Raw genomic sequence first — 21634 nt, forward strand, 5'->3', positions numbered from 1 at the left:
CACAAGTCTGTACTGTACTATGTCCGTGGTCGTATCTCTACTGCAAGTGACGATCAATAAGTTTTTATTCGAGCGCTTAGCCCTTGCGAGTCAGGTCGCACTGTTGACTTCCGTGCACTTTCTAAGTACATATTGCATAGTGTATGTGCTAAGCTGGTGGTGTTCGTTCGATTCGAAATATCTTGGCATCGCTGGCGAGCTAAAACTTGGGTTAGTTCACGCTACTTTCGTGTATCTTTCTCAAGTATCACTAGCATACAACTCTTTGTCACTCTATCAAGTTTCGCGTTTGCTTGTGACCCCATGTACTGTTCTGCTCAAATTTTGTATGTACCGAGAGATCACAGGAAAACGTCGAGTGATCGCACTCGGACTTATCGTCTATGGCTGCGCGTTGGTCACTGCGCCGGATTTAAGCGTGAGAACTAACTTTGTCGGAGCATTTGCGTTGGTTGGAGCTATACCAGCAGCTTCTTTGGCACAGGTATGGTGTGCTCAATATCAAAAGGAGCTGAGCACCGCTCAATTTCTGTTGAACTGGACGCGCTCTGCCGGATGCTTTCTTCTCATTTGGGCCCTTGCATCTGGTGAAGTTGACACTCAAACGTTTGCAGATATTGCTGACCCGTTGAAGTGCTTGTGTGTTATCATCTCGTGTTGTGTTGCCTGCCTCGTCAATTTCTCTGGTACACTTGTCATCAGTAGAATCGATGCGTTAGGTTTTCAAGTGTTAGGTTGTCTGAAAATGATATGCATAGTCTCTGCAGGCGTGCTTCTGTTTGGTGATGCAATGACTATCACATCATTTACCGGATGCTTGATAACAGTTATCGCTTCAATCATGTACGCTGAAAATACGATGGTTGCTGAGATACGACCTTACTTTACCGGTGCCACTATTTGTCTCGTATTTATCAGTACACTTAACCTTCGAATGGACGTATCCAGCTTTTTTCTATCCAGTGTTACCGACTCAGTGGGTACCACTGAGCAGAAAGAATGGGGACTTGTTGCGTGTGCCATGGCACGAATGGATGCCCACCTGCTTCAATCTTGGGTGCTTTGGAATCATGTGGCGGGGATCGAGCATTTTATTATCATGAACAACAATGATATTTCGCCGTCAGGTATGCGAGATCAATTCTTTGAGGCTGTGGAACCTCTTATCCAGCGAGGACTCGTTACAGTCCAAAACTATTACAAGGATGTTATGAATAATTTCTCCCTCGCTGATGAGTACGGGCTCAACAGGTCAGATTACGAGAGTCTATTCGCCATAAGTGGTGAAAACTGCTTGAAAAAGAGGTGTTACGACCTTTATGCTCATCGTGCAAAATGGCTAGCTATGCTCGATGTCGACGAAGTTGTAGTATCTATCAATGGTCGATCCCTTCTGGACTATCTTGAGCAGCCACTAATTCGTGACAACTTACATATTGGAGGTCTAGGTATCCTATGGCGTATCGTTCACTATAGCGAACACTTTTTGAAACCGAAGGCGATAGATGCGTTTGAGCCATACAAGCTCTGTGATCGCCATCCAAGTGAAAGGAATATCAAAACGATAGTCCGTGGGATTACTCCTGGTTCAATTGCGCCTGTGATGGATATAAAGAATGCACACTATATGGACTACAACGATGGTTATTATTGTGTTCTAGAGAACTCTCTGACAGACATTACCAGCTGTGATCCCACGAAAACGCTGTACAATAGTCAATGGCTTCGTCCAAAGAGTGCAGAATTTCAGCTCAATCATCATTTCAGTCGCAGCTTTGAAGAGTTCTTGCTCAAGAGCATGCGGGGTATGCATCTCACGTATGAAATGGATAGCCTGCGCGAAGATTTTGCAGTTCATCAAATGTGTACACCCATTGTCGATGGACCTACAGTTGCAGCGGCCACAGCTGTACGTAGACTCCGGCAGAGAATGCATCTTTTGTCCGAGAGTCCATCACCCGGCTCGTTGACTGGTGGGAAGTTCTCGTGGCCTTCGCAAAAGTACGACGTTGTCGTTCGAGCGATTGAACAGCGTCAAGACTGGAATGCCACGTTTTACCTCAACAACAATACTAATGCATCGTGTATACCTCACTTGCCACAAGACAGTTTCATACATTTCTGGATGGAGGGTTACGACAACAGATGTCAATTCCAGTTCGATTAGCTTACCTGAGCATGGCATGGATAACTGCCATGACCAGAATGAAAGCATATACTAGCAAGGAGTTAAATTTTGAGATTTTCTGTTGTTGGCGCTCGATAGTAGTTTCTGATAGCTTGAATTGTGGTTTATTTCGTGGTAAGAGATTCGAAAAATGGTTGTAAAACTTAAAATGATAAACATCCGGTGACACGCTTATTCTGGCTTGAAATCCTATCAGGAGGTCATCCCAGGTAGAACCTGTATGTAGAACATAGCGGAAGGATGTGGAACGAACACGCATGCGCAAGTATTTTCCCAGTCGTGGCTTAAATGTCACGACTTTCGGCTTTTTTGAATCGAAATCAATGAAAAATTCCCGTACGATGCTCTCAAGTTTCTCATCCATCTCGACGACGTGTAAAACAAGATCGTAGTCTGCAAAACCCACCCAATCGAAGTACTGCTGTAGTTGTTCGCGTGTGACCATTGCACGCTCGGCAACAGACTCTATCTGCGATGTGTACGATGAGAACTGCCAACTCTTACATGTATACGAGCTCTCATCTGGTGCTTCATCGCCTTCAAGACTGCACAAATCAAATCGTCCGCCAGGAAACGGAATCCATGCCTTCATGTGCGGGTGTGTCTTTTTCAAAAACGTCACAGCCTCTTCTGGTGAATTTTGCCTGTTCAACTTTAGAACATCAGAGTCAGAAGGATGCGACGGAGTGAAGTAACCAGCCATTGGTATGTAAGCTTTTGCTCTTGTACGTCTGGCGAGATCCCCGAGTTTTCGTAGGAATAGTCTACGTTTCTCATTTGCAAGCTGTAAAACTTTCTCACTTCCGTACATGTCAGCAAAGCAGCTAGGGAAACCAGATGCGCCGGAAGCGAAATCAGTTAGAATGACATCAACCTGCTCATCTGGAACATTAAATGCAGATGGAGCACTACAATCGACGAAGTTGATAATCCGATGGCCCTTGTGCTCCATTATCACCCACGTATCCACTTCAGGTAGTGTGTCGTCAGTGTTTATCATGAATCTTGAGTTTTCATCGAGATAGTACCATTTACCTGTTGGAATAATATTCACATTGGTCAGGCCGATGTCTTCCATAACGTCTTGTGGTATTATTGGCTCATTTAACTCTCCAACAAAAATGGGGATATCAGGCCGCCGAGCTGCAACTAGGCGAAGAGTATGTATATTCAGATGATCACTGTGACCATGGCTTATCCAGATAGCATCAGCATTGCACACTCGTTCAATCGCATTTTCTGGCGGTTGATGCTTCAACCACCAACCTCTCAAGAAAGCTGGACCAATAAGCCAGGGGTCGCTAACAATCACGTGCCGCCCGAGCTTAAATTCTAAGCACGCATGCGACAGGTAAGTAACTGTCAGCTCATTGGAGTCGAGCTTAGCACGCGGTAGTCCTTCTCTCCATGGCAACTCAGCGACTTCCTTCAGAAATGTGGCCGAACCATCTCGTCCATATTTGATGTGGAGCGGCTCTTGTTTGTGCACCTCAGGGGGGTTGACGTATTCAAGTGTTTCACAGTCAAGTTTCCAATGATGCCGGGTACACTTTGCAATGTTTGTGCCCATGTCTTCGATATCAGTGCTCGGTGCGAACTTACCGCCCTGGTGTTTGCACAGATTTTCGCAAGCTTGCAAAGTACCGTCTCCTCGCTTCAATACAAGCAACGAAAAACCGGATTTTGAGATGCAGTTGATTCCAACGCTCAACTCACGTAGCTCAGTCGGAGACAATGTGAGTACTTCCTTCTTCATCATAAGACAGAGTGCTTCCTGTGAGGGTCGGCCCGACCGGGTGTTTCAAGTAGTGTGAAGCGCGCGCTCAGTCTAGGCCTGCTTGGCCTGATACGTACTAATTTCCGTGTTGGTTGTGCACACCTTTTGTTGAGTCAGGCTGAAAGGGAGATTGCTAAAATTCTACTAACTGTTAGCGCGTCGCCCAACTGGGACGAACTTCCTCCGCTCCTTTCTGCAGGTATTCCTGGTGCGCTCCTCGTCGGCGCGTTATCCGCGCACACATGTCGCGTGTTGCGAAAACTTGCCGAAATTTGTACAAGGTAAAACACAATGGCTGTACCCTAGGACCTCATACTGTTTGCACATATACAAGTTTTAGAATGGCAATTTCAATAGTTTAAGGCTGAAAAAGAGATTGCTAAAACTCTAAAATTTTGGCAAATTTTAGAGAATTTTTTAGAGTTTTGGAGATTTTCCGACTCTAAAATTCAATTACTAACTAACGTCGTCCAAATCCAAGGAAAGAGCGACAGAAATGGGTTCCTCGTGCTTGATGCCGTGCGGTAGGTTGTAATCGTTCGTTCCGTTGGCGTCGAGGATGCATTTAGTGACTGCAGTTTTGACATCCCAGCATCTCGTTCAGTGCCGTCGCGCGGCGCGTTCACGAAAGCGGTCGCGACGCGTCGGCCCAGAGCCGCGCGAGGGGCGTCGCCTCGCGCTCGAGCAAGAGCGCCGCGCGAAGACACCGCGCGTCGCGTCCGGGTTTCGTGCACCCCGAAGGACGCTTACATGATCAAGCACCCTCTCACGACGACGCTTTCTGACATCGATAAAGCCTTGGAGTTCATGCTCTGTGAGAAGTGAATGTGTCCCCCATACAGCGGATCACATTTGACGTCAGCCTCGATGATTCTGTGGAACCCTTTCATCCCGATCAGCGTGCTTTAGGTGAAGATTCTCTTCCCAAGCCATTCGACTCCACGCCGATAAGCGTATCACGATGGAAACGGAAACTAAGATTCAGTATCGGCAGCACGGTTTTACACGAACGTGAAGAAGCTGATACTCACAGGTTTGATGACTCTTTTTGCGCTCGTCTCACTTTAATAAGAGCGAATCTCACTTGACGAGCGACACAACCTCGCGCCAAGGCTCGAACGACGTTTCGACGTCGCCGTCGTCGTATTCGATCCTGTACGCGTACGCGCGCGCGTCGAACGCCGCGAGCGTCCCTGGGAAAAACGCACCGTCTAGCTCCCAAAAAACGCGCACTCGCCGCCCGACGGCTCGGCGCCCCGTCATCGCCAACGCGGCGCCGACGTGTCCGGCGCGCGCGAGTGGGGCGATGACGCGCACTCGCACGCACGTTGACGATGCATCCGCCGTGGAATTTTTATCTCTCGGTCCACTGCGAGACGGCGCGCGCGAAGTGGCTTTGTCGCTCCGACGACACCGCGCGCACGCGCCGCACGACGCGACTTTTCGCATCGACCACTCGACCGCGCGTCGGTGATTCGACGCATCGCGTTCGCCCGAACGCGGTGCGTTCTCGTCGTCACGTCGCGAATCGACACCTCGACCGCGCGGGTCGTCATCCAGGGCGACGCGCACGAGATCGTCGACGTCGTCGTGTCCGCTCTCGCGTAAACGTTTTCTGTACGCCACGCGCGTCGCTCGATCGACTTCATCGCGCACGTGCGTGTGCGTCAGAAACTCTCCGAGCGGTACGAACGCGCGAAGGATGGGCGATTCCGAGAGCGTTGACGGCGCGCGACGCCTCGCGGCTCGTCTCGCGGAGACGTCGTCGTCGTCGTCGAGTGAATCGAAGACGTTGTATGCGGCGAGCGGCCACGACGTGTGCGCAGTGCGTTGTCGACGATGCACATCGCTCTGAACACCGTCTCGGCGTGCGTCGACCGCACACGGTGTCTCGAACGGCGTCGACGCGGCGTGGTGTAAAAACTTCGTCGCGTACGGCGCGCGCAATCGCTCGCCCAACCATTCGCTGTGCTGCACCGCGCACGCGGCGCCGAGAAGCGAAAACCGCGCGCTCACCGCGTGCGTCGCGTGACCCGTGAATCCCGCGTCGTCCACGGAAGACGTGCGAGCACACGGCGCGGTGTGCCCCGGTTCAAATCCCATGAGTCGTTCGGCGTCCTCAATCGCGAGCGCGCGCATCGATGGCGTCGCGTCTGCGTGCTCACGCGCGATCACGCACGTCCGTCGGCCGTTGGACGTCGTGAGACATTGACAAATGTCGAGCAAAGGCGCGCGTCTGGTTTCCCCGAGATCGACGCACGCGGTTCGTATCCGAGTACCGAACGTATCATCGTCGTCTCGCGACGCGTTGAAGCAATCGTAACACTGCGTTCGCTCATTCGATCGACCGCTCACTTCGCGCGCGCGCGCGACGTACGTCTCGCACGCACCTCGACAATCCGTGTCTTGACTCAACACGACGTCGCGCGGATCGCCGTGAACGCTCGCGACGATGAAGACGCGTCGACGTTTGTGCGGCACGCCGAACGCGAGCAAATCGACGACGCGATACGCCCAACGGTATCCGAGCCGCTCAAACTCGGAGACGATGTACTCGATCGCGGGAGGTTGGTCCTCTTCCCCGCGGAAATGCCAACGCAATAACCCGACGACGTTCTCGAGAAGGACCCAAGGCACGCGACGCTCGGCGAGAAGACGAAAGACGTGACGCACGAGCCGCGTCGAGTGGCCGTATCTCAGTCCCGGACGCGTTGGATTTTCAAACGAACAATCGTTACACGGAAACCCGGCGACGAGGAGATCGACGCCGTCGAGCGCGTGCGGTAAAACTTCCGCGACGTCACGCACAAGGGCGACGTCGGGGAAGCGACGCTTCAAGACGCGTCTGCACCGCGGGTCCTTCTCCACCTGTAACACCACGCGGTGGCCCGCGCGTTCGAGACCGACGTCGAAACCGCCGATGCCCGCGAAGAGCGAGGCGACGCGCAGGGAGGGCATGTCGTCGAAAGCGTGGAGGTCAAAGGACGGAGCGCGTCAGCCGCGAAGTGGCGTTTCGTGCGATGAATCTTCGACGAACATCGCGATGCGCGCGAGTAATTCACGTCCACGACGACGACGCGGCGCGATGGACAGTCGTCCATTATCGCGCGCGACGCGCGCGAATCGTTCGCGCGCGATGAACTTTTAGAATTACCGGACGTTCACTGAGGTCACTTCATTCACCTCGGCGGATCCACGCGTCACAATCGTTCGCGCGACATCGATCGGACCCCGCGTCGGTATTCGTGTCATGATTTCCCCGAATCCACGCGTGGTCGAGCGACGACGTACGTTTCGACGCAGAGTGACGGCGAGGAAACTGATCGCGAGAGCGTGCGATTGTGCCCTTATCCTCGGAATCATCGCGATCTGGTGGGTGAGACGGACGGCGGACGAATCGCACGACATCTCGACGCGCTGGTCGATCACTCGCATGTTCACTCGAACGCCTCCGCCGCCGCCGCCGCCGCCGCCGCCGCCGCCGAAACCAAAGTACGAGGAGACATCTTCAAAGACGACGCCCTTTGGTCCGGACGGCGGGCCGCTGGAATACGGGAACGTCCACCGCATCGAGTGCGGGAACGACGCCGCGCTCACTGGATTTGAATTTCAAGTATCCGACGAAGGAACGGAGACGAACGTGCGCAACGCCTACGCGTGCGTCGAGGCGATGTTCGACGACGGCGCGACGTTTGGAATTGCGGGTCCGGAGAAAGAAACCGAGTTCGGACCCTCGGGATCGATGTCGCTCGAACGAAACTCTTTGGACACGCTGAGCGCGCACGAGGTGGATTGCGTGGACCGTTTCATATCGAGCTGGTATCTGAAACAGTGGAGTAAATCAATGTCCATCGCGTACGCGTGCACGTCGGGGAAACCGACGCCGCGCTTCGACGCGTGCGCGACGACAAAATCTCTCGAAATCGAGGCCAACGTCAGGAAAGTCAGCTCGTTAGCGCTCGCGAAAGTGTCGTGTAGCGAAGGCTCGGCGCTCACGCGTTTTCGATTCACCGGTGATGCGTTTGAGTTTACGTGTTGTCCGACGCCAGAGCTTTAGACGTCGTAGTCCCTTCGACTCGCGCGAATTGATGCGCGGTCGAATGCCGATAGACTGGGTTGGGTAAAATCAGCATCACGATCTCCCTCACGACCCGAAACTTCGTGATCTGCATCAGCATCACGACCCATGGAAGGTGATTTGACCTTGGAGGAAATTGTCCGATTGTCCGAATTTACATAAAAAATTACATGATAGACTAAATAGCGGTATAATACTCAATTGGGTGCATCTCGCCGAGAACGCTTGCTCGCGCGCGTCACGCGGGCGTCCGAACGCTCGGTCTTACGCGCGTGCGCGCACTTCTCGTCGCCGCGACTCACGCATAGCTTGCAGCGATCGGCGCCTTCGCGAACGAGTTGAGTAGAGGTAGCATCGGTCGGGGCTGATGGACCGTTGACCGGGGCTGGTCGACCGTCGGCCTCTCCAAGAGACTTGATTTTGACGCGCGAACTTCTCAAGAGCAGGCAGCGGCTCGGGACTCCCGAGTCGGGAGTAATGGGAGTACCCCCTCATACTGTTTACTCATACATGACATGACGGATTATGACTCAACAAAAGGTGTACACAACCATTACCGAGATTTTAGTCAAAATCCATCTCTTTTTCAGCCTAATCTCCGTGTTGGTTGTGCACACCTTTTGTTGAGTCATAATCCGTCATGTCATGTATGAGTAAACAGTATGAGGGGGTACTCCCATTGGTGTTTTACCTTGTACAAATTTCGGCAAGTTGGGTTTCAGAGGAATTCGCAGGTTGAGATTTTGAGTTCCCAGGCGTTGTGCCCGAAGCCTGCTTCGACGTGTCCTGCTCGCTGTCTTCGACGACGACGATGTTCGTTGCGGGCGCGGGCGCCCGATCGGACGGCGCAGACGTAGACGAAGGGGGCGGAGTAGACATCGATCGTGACATCGTGACTTGATTTTGGCGCGCGAACTTCGCAAAGTTCAAATTTCAAGCAGGCAGCGGCTCTCTTCGAGGGGGGTGCTAGGGTTAGAACAGTGACACAATTTACTTATCATCACTGTATTTCCTCGAAACCGGTACCGACATAGCTTATTATCAGTCACGTGATGCCTATCAGTGAGGTATACCCGTCAATATCAGCAAATGATAGGCTTTACATACACTCAATATAGCATCATGATCTGAATCATCGATTTCGTGATGGGCGTCAGCATCACGACTCATAGATCGTGATGCGACCAACCTAGCCGATAGATGTAGCGAACACACGGCTCAGTTGATTCAATAGTACGTTTGTGAATGTATGACCATCACGTCGTGTCCATCTGTACGCGAACGCGGACCGTTTTCTTCTGATTTGGCATCGGGCGAAAATACCAGAATCCACAACAACACCAGTCGCGACGAGTGCGAAGAGAAAAGTCGCGTCGTCGACGCGACGACGAGGCTGTATTCACCTCAACGAGTGATCTCGTCGCGGCGTCAAAGAATAGCGCGAAGAACAAACCTGTTGCCCTGAATCAGATAATTTCCGACCGTTGTGACGTTTTCTCACGTCAAACGTCGTCTTCGCGCCGCGCGCGTCTTTAACGCATGGATCGATTGAACGCACGGTTCGAGCGATGAAACCGCGCGCGCGGTCACGTCGTAGCGACGGGAGGGAATTCGACCGGGGCAACGCGGAGTTGACGACGTCGTCTTCAACGAGACGATTCTGGCGCGCGCGAATCGGTGCGAACGGTCGATCGGACGCGACGGTCTCCACCCAAACTTTAGCCAGGAATCCGTCGCTCACGAGAAGTCGCGCGCGGTGGGTGTTCGCGATCTCGTTGATGTGGGCGCTCGGCCCGTTCGCTCGAACGCTCGCTCAAGGATTTATAAAAGTCCACCTCAGACGATGGACGCGTCCGATGGATCGACCGATCCCGTGCGCGACCGACGCTCTAGTGCCGAGCGGATTGGTCGATCGCGAATTCCTGCGCGATGCGCGACCGGCGGACGTGACGAATCTTCCCGGAAAACAACCGACGAGACGACTCAAGGGCGGGATCGTGTCGCTGTGCGACGGCGGCGTCGACGCGATCTGCGCGCCGTCGATGGCGAATAAACAGGCGTACGCCGATGCGCACGGGTACGATTTCATCGTCGACGCCGACGTGATCGATAGAAGCAGACCGACGAGCTGGAGTAAACTCTTGGCGATGCGCAAGCATCTTCCGAGGTATGATTTTTTGCTCTACGTGGACGTCGACGCCGTCGTGATGAACCCCGAGACGGGTTTGGAGGACATCGTCGATTTCGACTACGATCAAGTCCTCGCCGCGGATTCGAACGGGGTGAACTGCGGGGTGTGGTTGGTGCGAAACACGCCTTGGACGCTGTGGTTTCTGGATGAACTCTGGGCGCAAGAACACCTCGTGGCGCCGAAGAATACGTGGAACATGCTCTTCAAGTACGAACAGCGCGCGTTTCATCACCTCTACGCGTCGACGCGATGGCGCGAAGTCACTAAGGGACCAATCTATCCCAACGCGAACACCGTTCGGGCGAGGACGAAGATCGTGCACGCGTGCGCATTCAACTCGCAGCCGTGGTTTTACGAAACGGGCGATTTCATCATTCATCTCGCGGGACTCAAAGGGACGGTTAAGTGTGTCGTGTTCGCGCGCTACTACGCGCGCGCGCGGGCGTTGATGCGCGCCAAGGGGATGGTCGTCGCCGCCGACGTCGATGTGCCCCCGCCCAGCGCGTGGACGTGTCTCACGAAGAACGCGTGAGTGGACGCGAGTTATTCGCGGTTGAGCGCTTCGACGGGACGATGAAATTAGATACAAGTCGCGCGGGCTCGATTCCACGACGCTGCTGAGTGTGTACATCGACGCGCGCGTACGCGAACGACGTCTCGCGCGTCGTCTCGCGCTCGTGGCGTCGAGCCGCCGCGATATATAGGACGCGGATCGGTGGCGACGACGACGCGACGCGCCGGTCGCGTCCCCCGGGATGCATCGTCGCGCCTTCGTCAGTCATCGTGATTGCGTTAAATATTGCTTTTTTATTCAATCATCATCGCGTCGTCTCGGCGTCGCCATCCGTCGCCGCGCGGTCGCTCGCGATTTTATCCGCCCGTTTCGCCGATCGCTCGAGTTCGCCGCGAATGTGCGTCGCGAGTAAATTCTCAGCGCGCGCGACGCGCGCGACGTCTTTTTGTTGCCGTCGCACCGCCTTGACGGCGTCCACCTCGACGCGCCGGGCGTGGACGTCTTCGGGAAGCGTCTGTGCCGCGTCGCGCTCGGCGGCGCGCACCTCTTTCTGCGCCTTTGAGCGCGCCGCCGCCGCGTCCGCCGCGTCGCGCTTCTCCTGCGCGGTCGCGTCGCGGAGCGCGTCGCGGAGATCTCGCTCGATCTCGTCTCGGTGACGCTTAGCGTCGCGCCGGAGCGCCTTGACGTCGCGCTCGACGCGCGCGCGGCGTCGACGCGTCTCGCGGCGCGTCGTCTCGTCATCCGCGTCGTTCGCGTCCGCCTCGCGGTTGACGACGTCAAACATCTTCGCCGCCGCCGCGTCGATCTCGGCGTCGAGGGCGACGACGGCGGCGTCGCGGCGCTTCTTTGCGTCCTCCAACGCCCGCGCGCGAGAGAGACGCGCGTCGTCGAGCGATTGGACGCGCGCCTCGTCGGCGTCGCGCGTCGCGCGCGTGAATTCGTCGCACGCGCGTTGGCGGTGCGCGCGCGCCTCGCGCGCAGCGTTTTTCGCCTCGACGAGGCGACCCAACGCCTCTTGCGCGCCGCGCGCGCGCGCGCCGTGCGCCTCGGCGTCCGCGCGCACGGCGTCCAGACTGCGCGTCGCGGCGGCGACGACGGCGCCGTATCGCGCGGCGAACGCGGCGTCGCTCGCGAGGCGCGCGAACGTTTCGACGTCGGCGACGCACCGCGACGCGTGCGTTTCGGACAACGCCACGACGTCGTCGTACACCCCGCGCGCCTCCTCCGCGGACGTGACGCCGCCGACGTCCACGGCGAGTTGTCGACGGGTGAGTTCGCCGAACGCGCGCGCGTAGCGCAAACGCCCAAACTTTGCAAACGTCGGCGCCCACGTCTCGGCGCACTTCACCGCGAACGCGTCGACGAGCGCTTCGTTCGATCGTAACGATGCGACGGCGACGTCGCACACGCCGTCCGTCGTCACGCGTGGGTCACGCGGAATACTCGCGGGCCACGACGCGTCCACGTCCGCGTCCGCATCCGCATCCGCGGCGCGTTTTTTCGACGCGCGTCGACCCAACGTCATCGCGCGCGAGAACGCGGATGCCGTCTTTTGCTTCGTAGCATTCTTCGTAGCATTCTTCGTCGTCGTCTCATCCTCGTTCTCGACGTCCTTCGCGTCCACCGCGCGCGACGCCGCCGCGAGACGATTGAAAAACGCCGCTTGGTCGCGACACCACGACTCGTGCGCGCGCAGAGCGTCGTGCGTCGCCTCGAGCGCGCGTCCCGCGAGCGCGGCGTCATCCGTCTCCACCGCCAGTCGCAGCGCCTCGACGACGTCGCGCGCGTCCACGGCGCGCGCCAAGGCCTCGCGCGTGGAGTTATCCCCGAACCCGCGCGCGAGGCTGAGTTGCCGCGCTTTGATGTCTCGAAACGCGCGTCCGAGCGTCACGAGCGACGCGAGCGACTCCGCGTCCGCGTACGCGCGCATGTCCGCGTCCAAGCGCGCGAGCGCGGTGTCGTGCGCGTGCGCGAGCAGCGCGACGTGTTCGGCGCGCGCCGTCTTGTTTGCGTCGTCGCCGCCGGCGGCGTCAAACCTCGCGCGCACCTCCGCGACGAGTTCGTCGAGGTACGTCTCCGCGTCCGCCGCGCGACGCTCGGCGTCCGCGCCCTCTGGAGCGGGGTGGGGAAGGAGCACGTTCACCACGCGCGCCATCTCGTTCGCGACTTCGTACAGGGCGACGATGCGTTCCGCCGTCGCCGCGCGCGCGTTCGCGTCCGCGGTGAATTCCTCCGACGCCTTTAAATCCTCGACGCGCGTCAACATGGCGGCGCGCGTGTCCTCCAAACGCGCGCGCGTCTTTCGTCGCTTGATGTCGAAATCCGCCTTGAGCGCGTACAGACGCACGACGGCGCCTGATTTCGCGAGCGACACGAACTCGTCGCGCACGTTCGCGACGCTCGCCTCGGGATCGCGCTCGATGTCCATCTTTTTCCGTCGAACCGCGACGCGTTCGCCCACAAAGACAAAGACGCGAATCGCGAGTAAACCGGTGATGATCGCGGTGAGCACGGCGGTGACGACGTCGTACGCGACGCTTCGCTGGACCTCGCCGAACGCGTCGCGGCGCACCGGAAACGCCATGGCGAGGCACGGGGCGAAACCTTGTAGGAATCCCGCCAACGCCTCCACCTTGTTGAGACAATTCGTCACGCGCCACTTCCCGAACCCGAGCGTCATCACGCGCCACGGTTGGCACGCGACGACAAAGGCGCCGTTGAACCAGTGCACGAAGACGAGCGCCCATCCACTCAGGGCGGTTTGCGATACGTGGGGCGACGTGACGAGGATGACGCTGCTCTTCAACGCGAGCTCGACGGCGAGGTAGTACAACGCAAACTGGTCTCGCCAACGCATCTTCATCGCGCGTCGACGCGCCTTGGCCGAGGGCGACCGCGCGATCGTCGGGGTCGCATCATTCGCGACGCCCGAATGCGTCGTTGTCGTCGTCGTCGTCGTCGTCGTGCCCATGGATTTCGATCGCGCAAAGGATGAGAACGATCGGAGAAGTTTTCGCGGCGACACGCCTCCGTCTCGCGGCGCCGAAGACGGCGTCTCGGCTCGCTCGACATCTTCTTCGGGCACGTCGTCGCGGTTCGTCGCGCCCGCCTCGCCGTCGTCGTCGTCAACCTCAACCATCAGCGCCTCAATCTCCATCTCGTCGTCGTCGTCGCGCGTCGCGACGACGCCGTCGCCCGCGCGCGTGACGCGCGCAATCTCCAACTTGTCCGATCGCGACAACTCGTCTCGACGGTAAATGTCGTAAAACGCGCCGTACGCGTCGAGCGTGCGCGGGTCGTCGAGCTTACCCGCGACGCGAATCTTGCGCACTTGATACATCACGTACAGGGGCATGCCGACGCCGACGAGGACGAGCATGATGGACGCCGTCGCTTGCGTCGTCTCGTGCGCCGCGCTCTCGCACTTGATGTCGATGTCGTGCTCCAAACGCGTGCCGTCGACGCCGTCCAGTTTGATGCAATCGTACGATTGCATGCACATGCGCACGATGGGGAGGTAGAGCACCGTCATCGCGAGCACGCCAAACGTGCGAAGATTGGCGCGGTAGCGGTACTGTCGCTGCAACTCCTTGACGATTTTATCCCCGCCCTCGGATTGAAACGTCCTGCGGGTGCCCCAGAGATACCCGGGACGCTCGATCCAATACGTGACGGTTGATGTATTCGGCGTCTCGACGTTTCCGTCATCCGCGGCGTTGACCTCCTTCTCCTTGGTTTCGCTGTGAATCGCTCGAACCGTGTTTTCGTAGCGCGTGCGCGAGCGCCTGTCGTTGACGACGACGATGAGACACACCGACACGGGGACGACGAACACGGAGGCGATGAAAATGTTGAACCAGTTCAAACCCGTGGCCACGCACTCGGGGCGTAAGAACTCAATGCTAAACGTGAACGCCTCGAGGTACTTGCCGAGATTGAGCACGGGACCGGGCCACTCGATGCTCATCCCCAGGGAGAGGGAGAAAAACTGAAGCGATTCCACGATTTTTTTCATGTTATTCGTCGCCTGTGAGCCCATGACTTGGGACGCCTTGAAACCGAACACGGCCAAGGCGACCACGGCGGCGGCGGCGGCGAAGATTTGCACCGCCGACGTCGCCGGGCACACGGCGCAAATCTGACCAGCCTTGTAGTATCCAGCCTTGTTCAGCGTCGTCGTCCCCGGACCGAGCTGTGCGACGTCGGCGGCGGTGAGACACCGATCGCACGCGTTTCCTCCGGCGCCCGGGATGCACCCGCGTCCGCCGGCGAGACAGCGCTCGATGTACACGCACGGGGTCTGCGCGCACGAATTTTGCGTCGGCACCGCGTACGTCCCCGCGGGATTATCGCACGTACAGTTGTACGTCGCCGTGCCGATGAGCGAGACGTCGTCGCACGCCCAGTTTACGAGCGGGCGACACGTGTTCGGATCGCACCCGTCCACGGGCGACGCGGGCGTCGCCGCGTTCCCGAACGGATCACACGATTCCCCAGTCGTCCCATCCGGGTTCGTTCCCGCGGTGTCGTACACGCCGTTCCCGCACGACGGCGGCGGACTCGGGGGCGGCGGGCTCGGCGGCGGACTCGGCGGCGGGCTCGGCGGCGGACTCGGTGGCGGACTCGGCGGCGGGCTCGGCGGCGGACTCGGCGGTGGGCTCGGCGGTGCCGGTGGGCTCGGGGGCGGCGCCGCGAGCGCGGGTTGACTCGTGGCGGTGATCGCGCCGACGCTTCGTAAACCCATCGTGTACAGCTCCGTCGCGAGCGCCGTGGACGAAAACGTAGACGTCGATGAGTTCGTCGTGGGCGGCGTCAACGCGCTCGCGACGGTCGTCGCGCTCGTGAAATCGGCAACCTCGACGACAAAGTTCACCGCGAGTCGAGACGTTTGGAGTATCCGTCTTCGGCGACCCGATCCGTCGACGACGTCAGCGTACGACGTGATCGTGATCGCATTCGCGTCCACGCCCAGATACCGCGCGACGCCGAGCTTGAAGTTATCTTGCTCTTGTTGTCCGAACGCCGCAGCGCTGTACCCCGAGAGCTCGAGCGCGGCGTTCACGGATGCCTGCGCCGGGGGTGGCGGAGACGGCGGCGGCGGCGCCGGCGGCGGCGGCGCGGGACACGCCTGATTCACCAACACCGTTCGCCACGCGTTCGACTGCGCGTCCTCGATCTCGACGTACTCATCGAACCCGATGTAATACACCGCGTCGACGCCTCTCTGAGTGAGATCGAACGTTTGCCCGTACGCGAGTTCGAATCGCGTCGGGGTGATCACCGGCGTGACGCAGTCCGTCGTTTGCGCGCGCGCGACGGAGACCAAGAGCGTCGCGCACGCGATGCAAAGCGCCATCGCGCGCGTCGCGCGTGCGATTCGCGACGACGCGCGACGGCGCATGGCGGCGTCGACGATTCTCAGCCGCACGTTTGAATTTTATTCCTCGGACAATTATCGCTCGACGCGCGTCTCCGTGACGTTTCGCGCGCGCGCGACGGGATTCGTGCGCGCACAAACCCTTCGAGGTGGGTTTCACGCCGACGCGCGCGCGTTTTCGCGACGCGCGGTGCGCGGCGGCGCCGAGAAGTGACGCGTCGAAAGGGGGGGGCTCTAGGTTTTCGAGTCGCTTTCGCAGACGCCAGTTTTATCGTCTAAAATGCGGGATAGTATTGATATCACCATTCCGATCGATCGATGGGCGGCTGTCATTGACAGCCTGTCAAAGGCCCGGTTCCAGAGGTCAACCTTGACTTATATTCTGGTATCTCCCAAGCCTATTCGACCAGCCCGCAGCGCTGGGTTGGGTAAAATCAGCATCACGATCTCCCTCACGACCCGAAACTTCGTGATCTGCATCAGCATCACGACCCATGGAAGGTGATTTGACCTTGGAGGAAATTGTCCGATTGTCCGAATTTACATAAAAAATTACATGATAGACTAAATAGCGGTATAATACTCAATTGGGTGCATCTCGCCGAGAACGCTTGCTCGCGCGCGTCACGCGGGCGTCCGAACGCTCGGTCTTACGCGCGTGCGCGCACTTCTCGTCGCCGCGACTCACGCATAGCTTGCAGCGATCGGCGCCTTCGCGAACGAGTTGAGTAGAGGTAGCATCGGTCGGGGCTGATGGACCGTTGACCGGGGCTGGTCGACCGTCGGCCTCTCCAAGAGACTTGATTTTGACGCGCGAACTTCTCAAGAGCAGGCAGCGGCTCGGGACTCCCGAGTCGGGAGTAATGGGAGTACCCCCTCATACTGTTTACTCATACATGACATGACGGATTATGACTCAACAAAAGGTGTACACAACCATTACCGAGATTTTAGTCAAAATCCATCTCTTTTTCAGCCTAATCTCCGTGTTGGTTGTGCACACCTTTTGTTGAGTCATAATCCGTCATGTCATGTATGAGTAAACAGTATGAGGGGGTACTCCCATTGGTGTTTTACCTTGTACAAATTTCGGCAAGTTGGGTTTCAGAGGAATTCGCAGGTTGAGATTTTGAGTTCCCAGGCGTTGTGCCCGAAGCCTGCTTCGACGTGTCCTGCTCGCTGTCTTCGACGACGACGATGTTCGTTGCGGGCGCGGGCGCCCGATCGGACGGCGCAGACGTAGACGAAGGGGGCGGAGTAGACATCGATCGTGACATCGTGACTTGATTTTGGCGCGCGAACTTCGCAAAGTTCAAATTTCAAGCAGGCAGCGGCTCTCTTCGAGGGGGGTGCTAGGGTTAGAACAGTGACACAATTTACTTATCATCACTGTATTTCCTCGAAACCGGTACCGACATAGCTTATTATCAGTCACGTGATGCCTATCAGTGAGGTATACCCGTCAATATCAGCAAATGATAGGCTTTACATACACTCAATATAGCATCATGATCTGAATCATCGATTTCGTGATGGGCGTCAGCATCACGACTCATAGATCGTGATGCGACCAACCTAGCCGCAGCGCGCCTGCACAGACACCGCTCGACTCAGTGTAATACGTATACGAACGTTAGTGCTATCTTTGCCTTTACCATCATTCTCCATATTTAGGGACCTTTGAAGATAGGAAAGAACCGGCTCTTTCCACCTCGACGTCGTGCGTGGGTCTCGACGGGTTCTGGGAGAGAATGAAAGTTGCGAGAATTGCCAAAAGAGCAAAGAGATACCGATTGAAAGAAACGATGCAGTAGTACCATTTCAGGGACGGTGTGTAGTGCCGTCAGGATGACGGCACGTAGAATCACCCGGGAAATCAGGAAAGGCGCCGATGAGGTACCGAATGAGTTACCCCGAAACGAAGGGAGAAGGCATTGACGAAGGCAACGATCCGACCGCTGGAACTACGCAGCCGACGGAAGGAATCGAAGATCTCGTCAAGCACTTCAGTAAGATGCCAGGGAAAGTGAGGATGAGCTGAGACGTCAGTTATGTGTGTATCTCGTTGAAAAGTCAAAGTCAGATGGTACTAACTCACAGATTCTATTTTGGAGGAAGTTCGAGAGCTAGAGCGCTGCTCTAGCACGAGTACAAGCACTCCTAGTACCGTCCTAGAGTACTTGTATGTAGTGTACGCCACCGCGGTGGCGAGCACGGGGGACCACGGCGGGGGTATTGATGCATCGACAGGCGTCGTCTCGATACAGAACTTAGAGGACTTCTAGAACACAACGACAACTTGAAGTCGTCGACGCAAAACATGGAGTAAACGTCCGCGGGACAAAGTGGGTAGACGCAGTGTTAACCAGACGGGACGGTGAAATCTAAACTCGCGGTGCGTGGATTTACCCAGGTCTGGTTGAAAGACTACCACGATACTTTACTTTTAGCGCAATCGCTCACGACCTTCAGAGTGATGTCAACATCGCGGCTATCCTCGGATGGGTCGTACATACCTTGTGATGTATCTCAAGCGTACGCGCGAGGTGAACTACTCGACGAGATATTCATCCGCGCATCGATTACGAAGCACCCACTTCTAAAAGGGGAGGTTTACAAGTCGCGTCCACCGCTGCCGGTGCTGTATTTGCACGTCACGAAGACGTTGGCGAACATGCGGCTGAAGCGAGCTTCCAACGTTTCACGTTTGTGCATCCGGCGGACACTCCAAAACTAGTAGTCGTGAGCAAAGGCTAGCGCGACGATCGCCGCGAAAGAGGATCCACGCTCGCCCCAGCGCGCCCGCGGCGGTGAGTATGCACGAGGTCGAGTGCGAAGGGTGGAGGAACAGCACGGGAGAAGTCGTCAAGTCGCTAGAGAGGAAGTGCTTTGCGAGAGACTCGTAAACGCGAAGGGGGTGTTTAGGATTATTGCACGCTATGAGCGCAAAGAATATGCAACGAATATACCGACGCATCCCGAGATCTGAGAATCAAACGACGCTCTCAGCGCGGCGCTTATGCTCGGCCAACATCGCTTCGTGTTGCCTGATTCGTTCCAAGACGGGCACCACCTTCTCGCGCTTTATCTTTTGAATGGTCTCCACGAGCGTGAGTGGACGCGACGCGACGTCTGTGCGAACGCGCGCGAGCCTCCTCGGACGTCCACGACCGATCGGACGCGGAGCGTCGTCCTTCCCTCGTGGAGATCCGCGTGCGGTGGATCGCGATGATATCACCTCGTCTTCGGCGTTCAGCGTCTCCGGAATAGCGTCGGTGACGCGAGCGTTCGTCGACACCGAGTCGATGAAGACATTGTCCAGCGACGTCGCGTCCGGAACCATCGCGCTCGCGCGCTCGCGCATCTCGCCTCGCCCGCTCGACTGGCTGGGATTTTAATGTCTCGCGATCGCCGTGATCGCGATTCCCCGGAAAGTCGAGCGCGACGCCGTGACGCAGCCGTCGCGCGCGTCGAACACGCCCCCTGTCCCTCCGCCGGTGCGGAGTTTTTTTTGTACCACGCAATTTGTATGGGCAAACAGTTTTGTACCAGAAAATGATGGGCCCTCCCAGAAAATGTCCCGGTGGACTCGTCGTTTTGAGCCCTTCGTGGTGCGTAAGCGAGCTCGCAAGATGTTGAAACGTCAAGAGAAGGAACGACGCACGAAGAGTAGAAGATGAAATCGATGCGTCGACGTCGTGCGCGACAGACATGAGTCGATTCTCGCAAAAAAACGCGTTTACTTCTCCGTAAACCAGTTTACGAGTCATGACTCGAAGATATACAGGGGTAGGAAAAAAGAAAAAAGATACGCCAAAGATTCGTCCCGGAGGAAATTCTTATCCACAAACGGTCGGTCGCGCGGTGTACAGAATCGTGTGTGTAGACAAACAGTAGTAGATGATGGACGACACATCGATCGATCGCCCGAAACCGGTTCGACACACGGGCGCGCGATAGGAAAAAAGATCTAACGTTAGTACGTAAAAGATACGTAAAAGTCAAAGACGTGTGTAAACGTCCGATAATACGTCTCCCGATCGCGCCAAGGCGTGCCCGCTCGTGGCGGGGCCAGTCTGGCGCTCCACGACCCCCCACATAGCTACGCTCGCGGAAGACGCACGGCGGGAAACGGTCGGCGCGCGCCGCTCGATATCGCGCTCACGCTTCGCGTCCTTCGCTCGTTCTGACGTCCGTCGCGAGCGCACGACGTCGATCGTCGTCGTCGAGGTTTGAATTGTCCAACGATCTAGGGGTCGCACAATTATCGCCATGGCGTCGTCGCCGCGCGTGAGACGCGCGCGCGAGACGACGCTCGCGATGCTCGCGGTGGTTTTCATCGCGTGTGCGGCCTCGGCGAGCGCTCTATCGTCCACGAGCGCGTGCGCGTGTCCGACGAGTGGCTCGCAGGTCACGTGCGCGATCGAAAACCTAGTACCCGCCGATTCGTCGAGCACGTGCGACCCGGGGTCGATGGACGCCGACGGATTTTTGGACGAAAACATCATCATCGACGGTAACACTGCGGTTTCGTCGATTGATTTCAGCGGTTTACGCCGACTCGGCGGTGCGCTCGTCGTGCGCTCGTCAAAGTTTGTCACGGCGCTTCGAGCGCCCGACCTCGTGGAGACGGTGAGCGGGGACGTGCGAATCGAAGCCGCGATTGGCGTCAACAACTTTTTACAAACGATCGACCTGAAGAAACTGCGCGTCATCGGCGGCTCGTTCGCCGTCGTCGGCGAAACACACGCGAGTTTCACCTCTCTCGACGTCTCCGAGCTCGAAACCGTGGCGGGATACTTCAACGTGAGCGACAACTCAAATTTGGCAACGCTCAACGTGAAAAACCTTCGAGTGGTCTCAAACGAGGGTGAGGTGAAGATTTCCGGCAACAAGGCAACCTTGGCCGTTCGCGCGAATTGCGGCGTGGAATCGTCCGGGTTGATTCAAGGCGTCGTCACGGATTCCAACGCCAGGGCTCGGTCGACGTTTTCGTACGGTTCCGTGGCGTATTGCAGCCTGTGCACGCTCGAATTATCTTCTCATTCTATTTGGGAAAATGGAAACTACTACGACGGCGCGACGCTCGGCTCGAACGCGCTCAAGGCGTACAACTCGAGTTACTCGTGTGATTCGACGCTGGACGCCGCTGGTATTTTGAATGAAAATTTGACGCTCGTCGTGAATAATCAAGGCGCTACCAACGGGATTCGGTACGATTTGAGCAAGTTGCGGCACGTGACCGGAAATTTACAAGTGACATTCGAATTAAACGAGTACATGAGCACTTCGTACTTGACGGTAGAGCAGTGCAACTCAACGAGCACGCCGTCCGCGAGTAGCATCATCGGGACGCCTCGGCAAGTTCAGTTGTTCATGCCGAACCTCGACCGCGTGGACGGTAAACTCAAGGTACGTATTCGTAATCATTGAAGGCGCCCTCGACGCGTGTGGCGCATGTTCTAACATCGCATATTTTCTCTTCGCAGTTGGACCAGCACCCCGCGAC

General features: G+C 57.1%; 7 protein-coding genes across 7 annotated transcripts; 4 read left to right on the forward strand and 3 right to left on the reverse strand.

Annotated features, from left to right (window-relative positions):
- Positions 1-19: 19 nt before the first annotated feature.
- Positions 20-2167, forward strand: OT_ostta19g00600 (Domain of unknown function DUF23; the record flags this gene model as incomplete). The annotated part of the gene is made up of 1 exon (XM_022982661.1): positions 20-2167. One exon carries the CDS (start codon positions 20-22, stop codon positions 2165-2167), a length of 2148 nt encoding a protein of 715 aa, XP_022841258.1.
- Position 2168: 1 nt separating this feature from the next.
- Positions 2169-3944, reverse strand: OT_ostta19g00610 (Cytidine monophosphate-N-acetylneuraminic acid hydroxylase; the record flags this gene model as incomplete). The annotated part of the gene is made up of 1 exon (XM_003084315.1): positions 2169-3944. The coding sequence occupies one exon, from the start codon at positions 3942-3944 to the stop codon at positions 2169-2171; it is 1776 nt and encodes a 591-aa protein (XP_003084363.1).
- A 1101-nt stretch (positions 3945-5045) lies between these two features.
- Positions 5046-6923, reverse strand: OT_ostta19g00045 (C-5 cytosine methyltransferase; the record flags this gene model as incomplete). The annotated part of the gene is made up of 1 exon (XM_003084317.1): positions 5046-6923. One exon carries the CDS (start codon positions 6921-6923, stop codon positions 5046-5048), a length of 1878 nt encoding a protein of 625 aa, XP_003084365.1.
- Positions 6924-7215: 292 nt separating this feature from the next.
- On the forward strand, positions 7216-8022 carry OT_ostta19g00620 (unnamed product; the record flags this gene model as incomplete). Its single annotated transcript, XM_003084318.1, has 1 exon — positions 7216-8022. The coding sequence occupies one exon, from the start codon at positions 7216-7218 to the stop codon at positions 8020-8022; it is 807 nt and encodes a 268-aa protein (XP_003084366.1).
- Positions 8023-9899: 1877 nt separating this feature from the next.
- Positions 9900-10766, forward strand: OT_ostta19g00630 (Galactosyl transferase; the record flags this gene model as incomplete). Its single annotated transcript, XM_003084321.2, has 1 exon — positions 9900-10766. One exon carries the CDS (start codon positions 9900-9902, stop codon positions 10764-10766), a length of 867 nt encoding a protein of 288 aa, XP_003084369.2.
- A 286-nt stretch (positions 10767-11052) lies between these two features.
- Positions 11053-16104, reverse strand: OT_ostta19g00640 (unnamed product; the record flags this gene model as incomplete). Its single annotated transcript, XM_022982682.1, has 1 exon — positions 11053-16104. One exon carries the CDS (start codon positions 16102-16104, stop codon positions 11053-11055), a length of 5052 nt encoding a protein of 1683 aa, XP_022841259.1.
- Positions 16105-20397: 4293 nt separating this feature from the next.
- On the forward strand, positions 20398-21558 carry OT_ostta19g00650 (unnamed product; the record flags this gene model as incomplete). Its single annotated transcript, XM_022982687.1, has 1 exon — positions 20398-21558. The coding sequence occupies one exon, from the start codon at positions 20398-20400 to the stop codon at positions 21556-21558; it is 1161 nt and encodes a 386-aa protein (XP_022841260.1).
- Between the last annotated feature and the right edge of the window lie 76 nt (positions 21559-21634).

This window comes from Ostreococcus tauri (assembly GCF_000214015.3).
Source record: "Ostreococcus tauri WGS project CAID00000000 data, contig chromosome 19, whole genome shotgun sequence".
In the NCBI taxonomy this organism is placed as follows: domain Eukaryota; kingdom Viridiplantae; phylum Chlorophyta; class Mamiellophyceae; order Mamiellales; family Bathycoccaceae; genus Ostreococcus; species Ostreococcus tauri.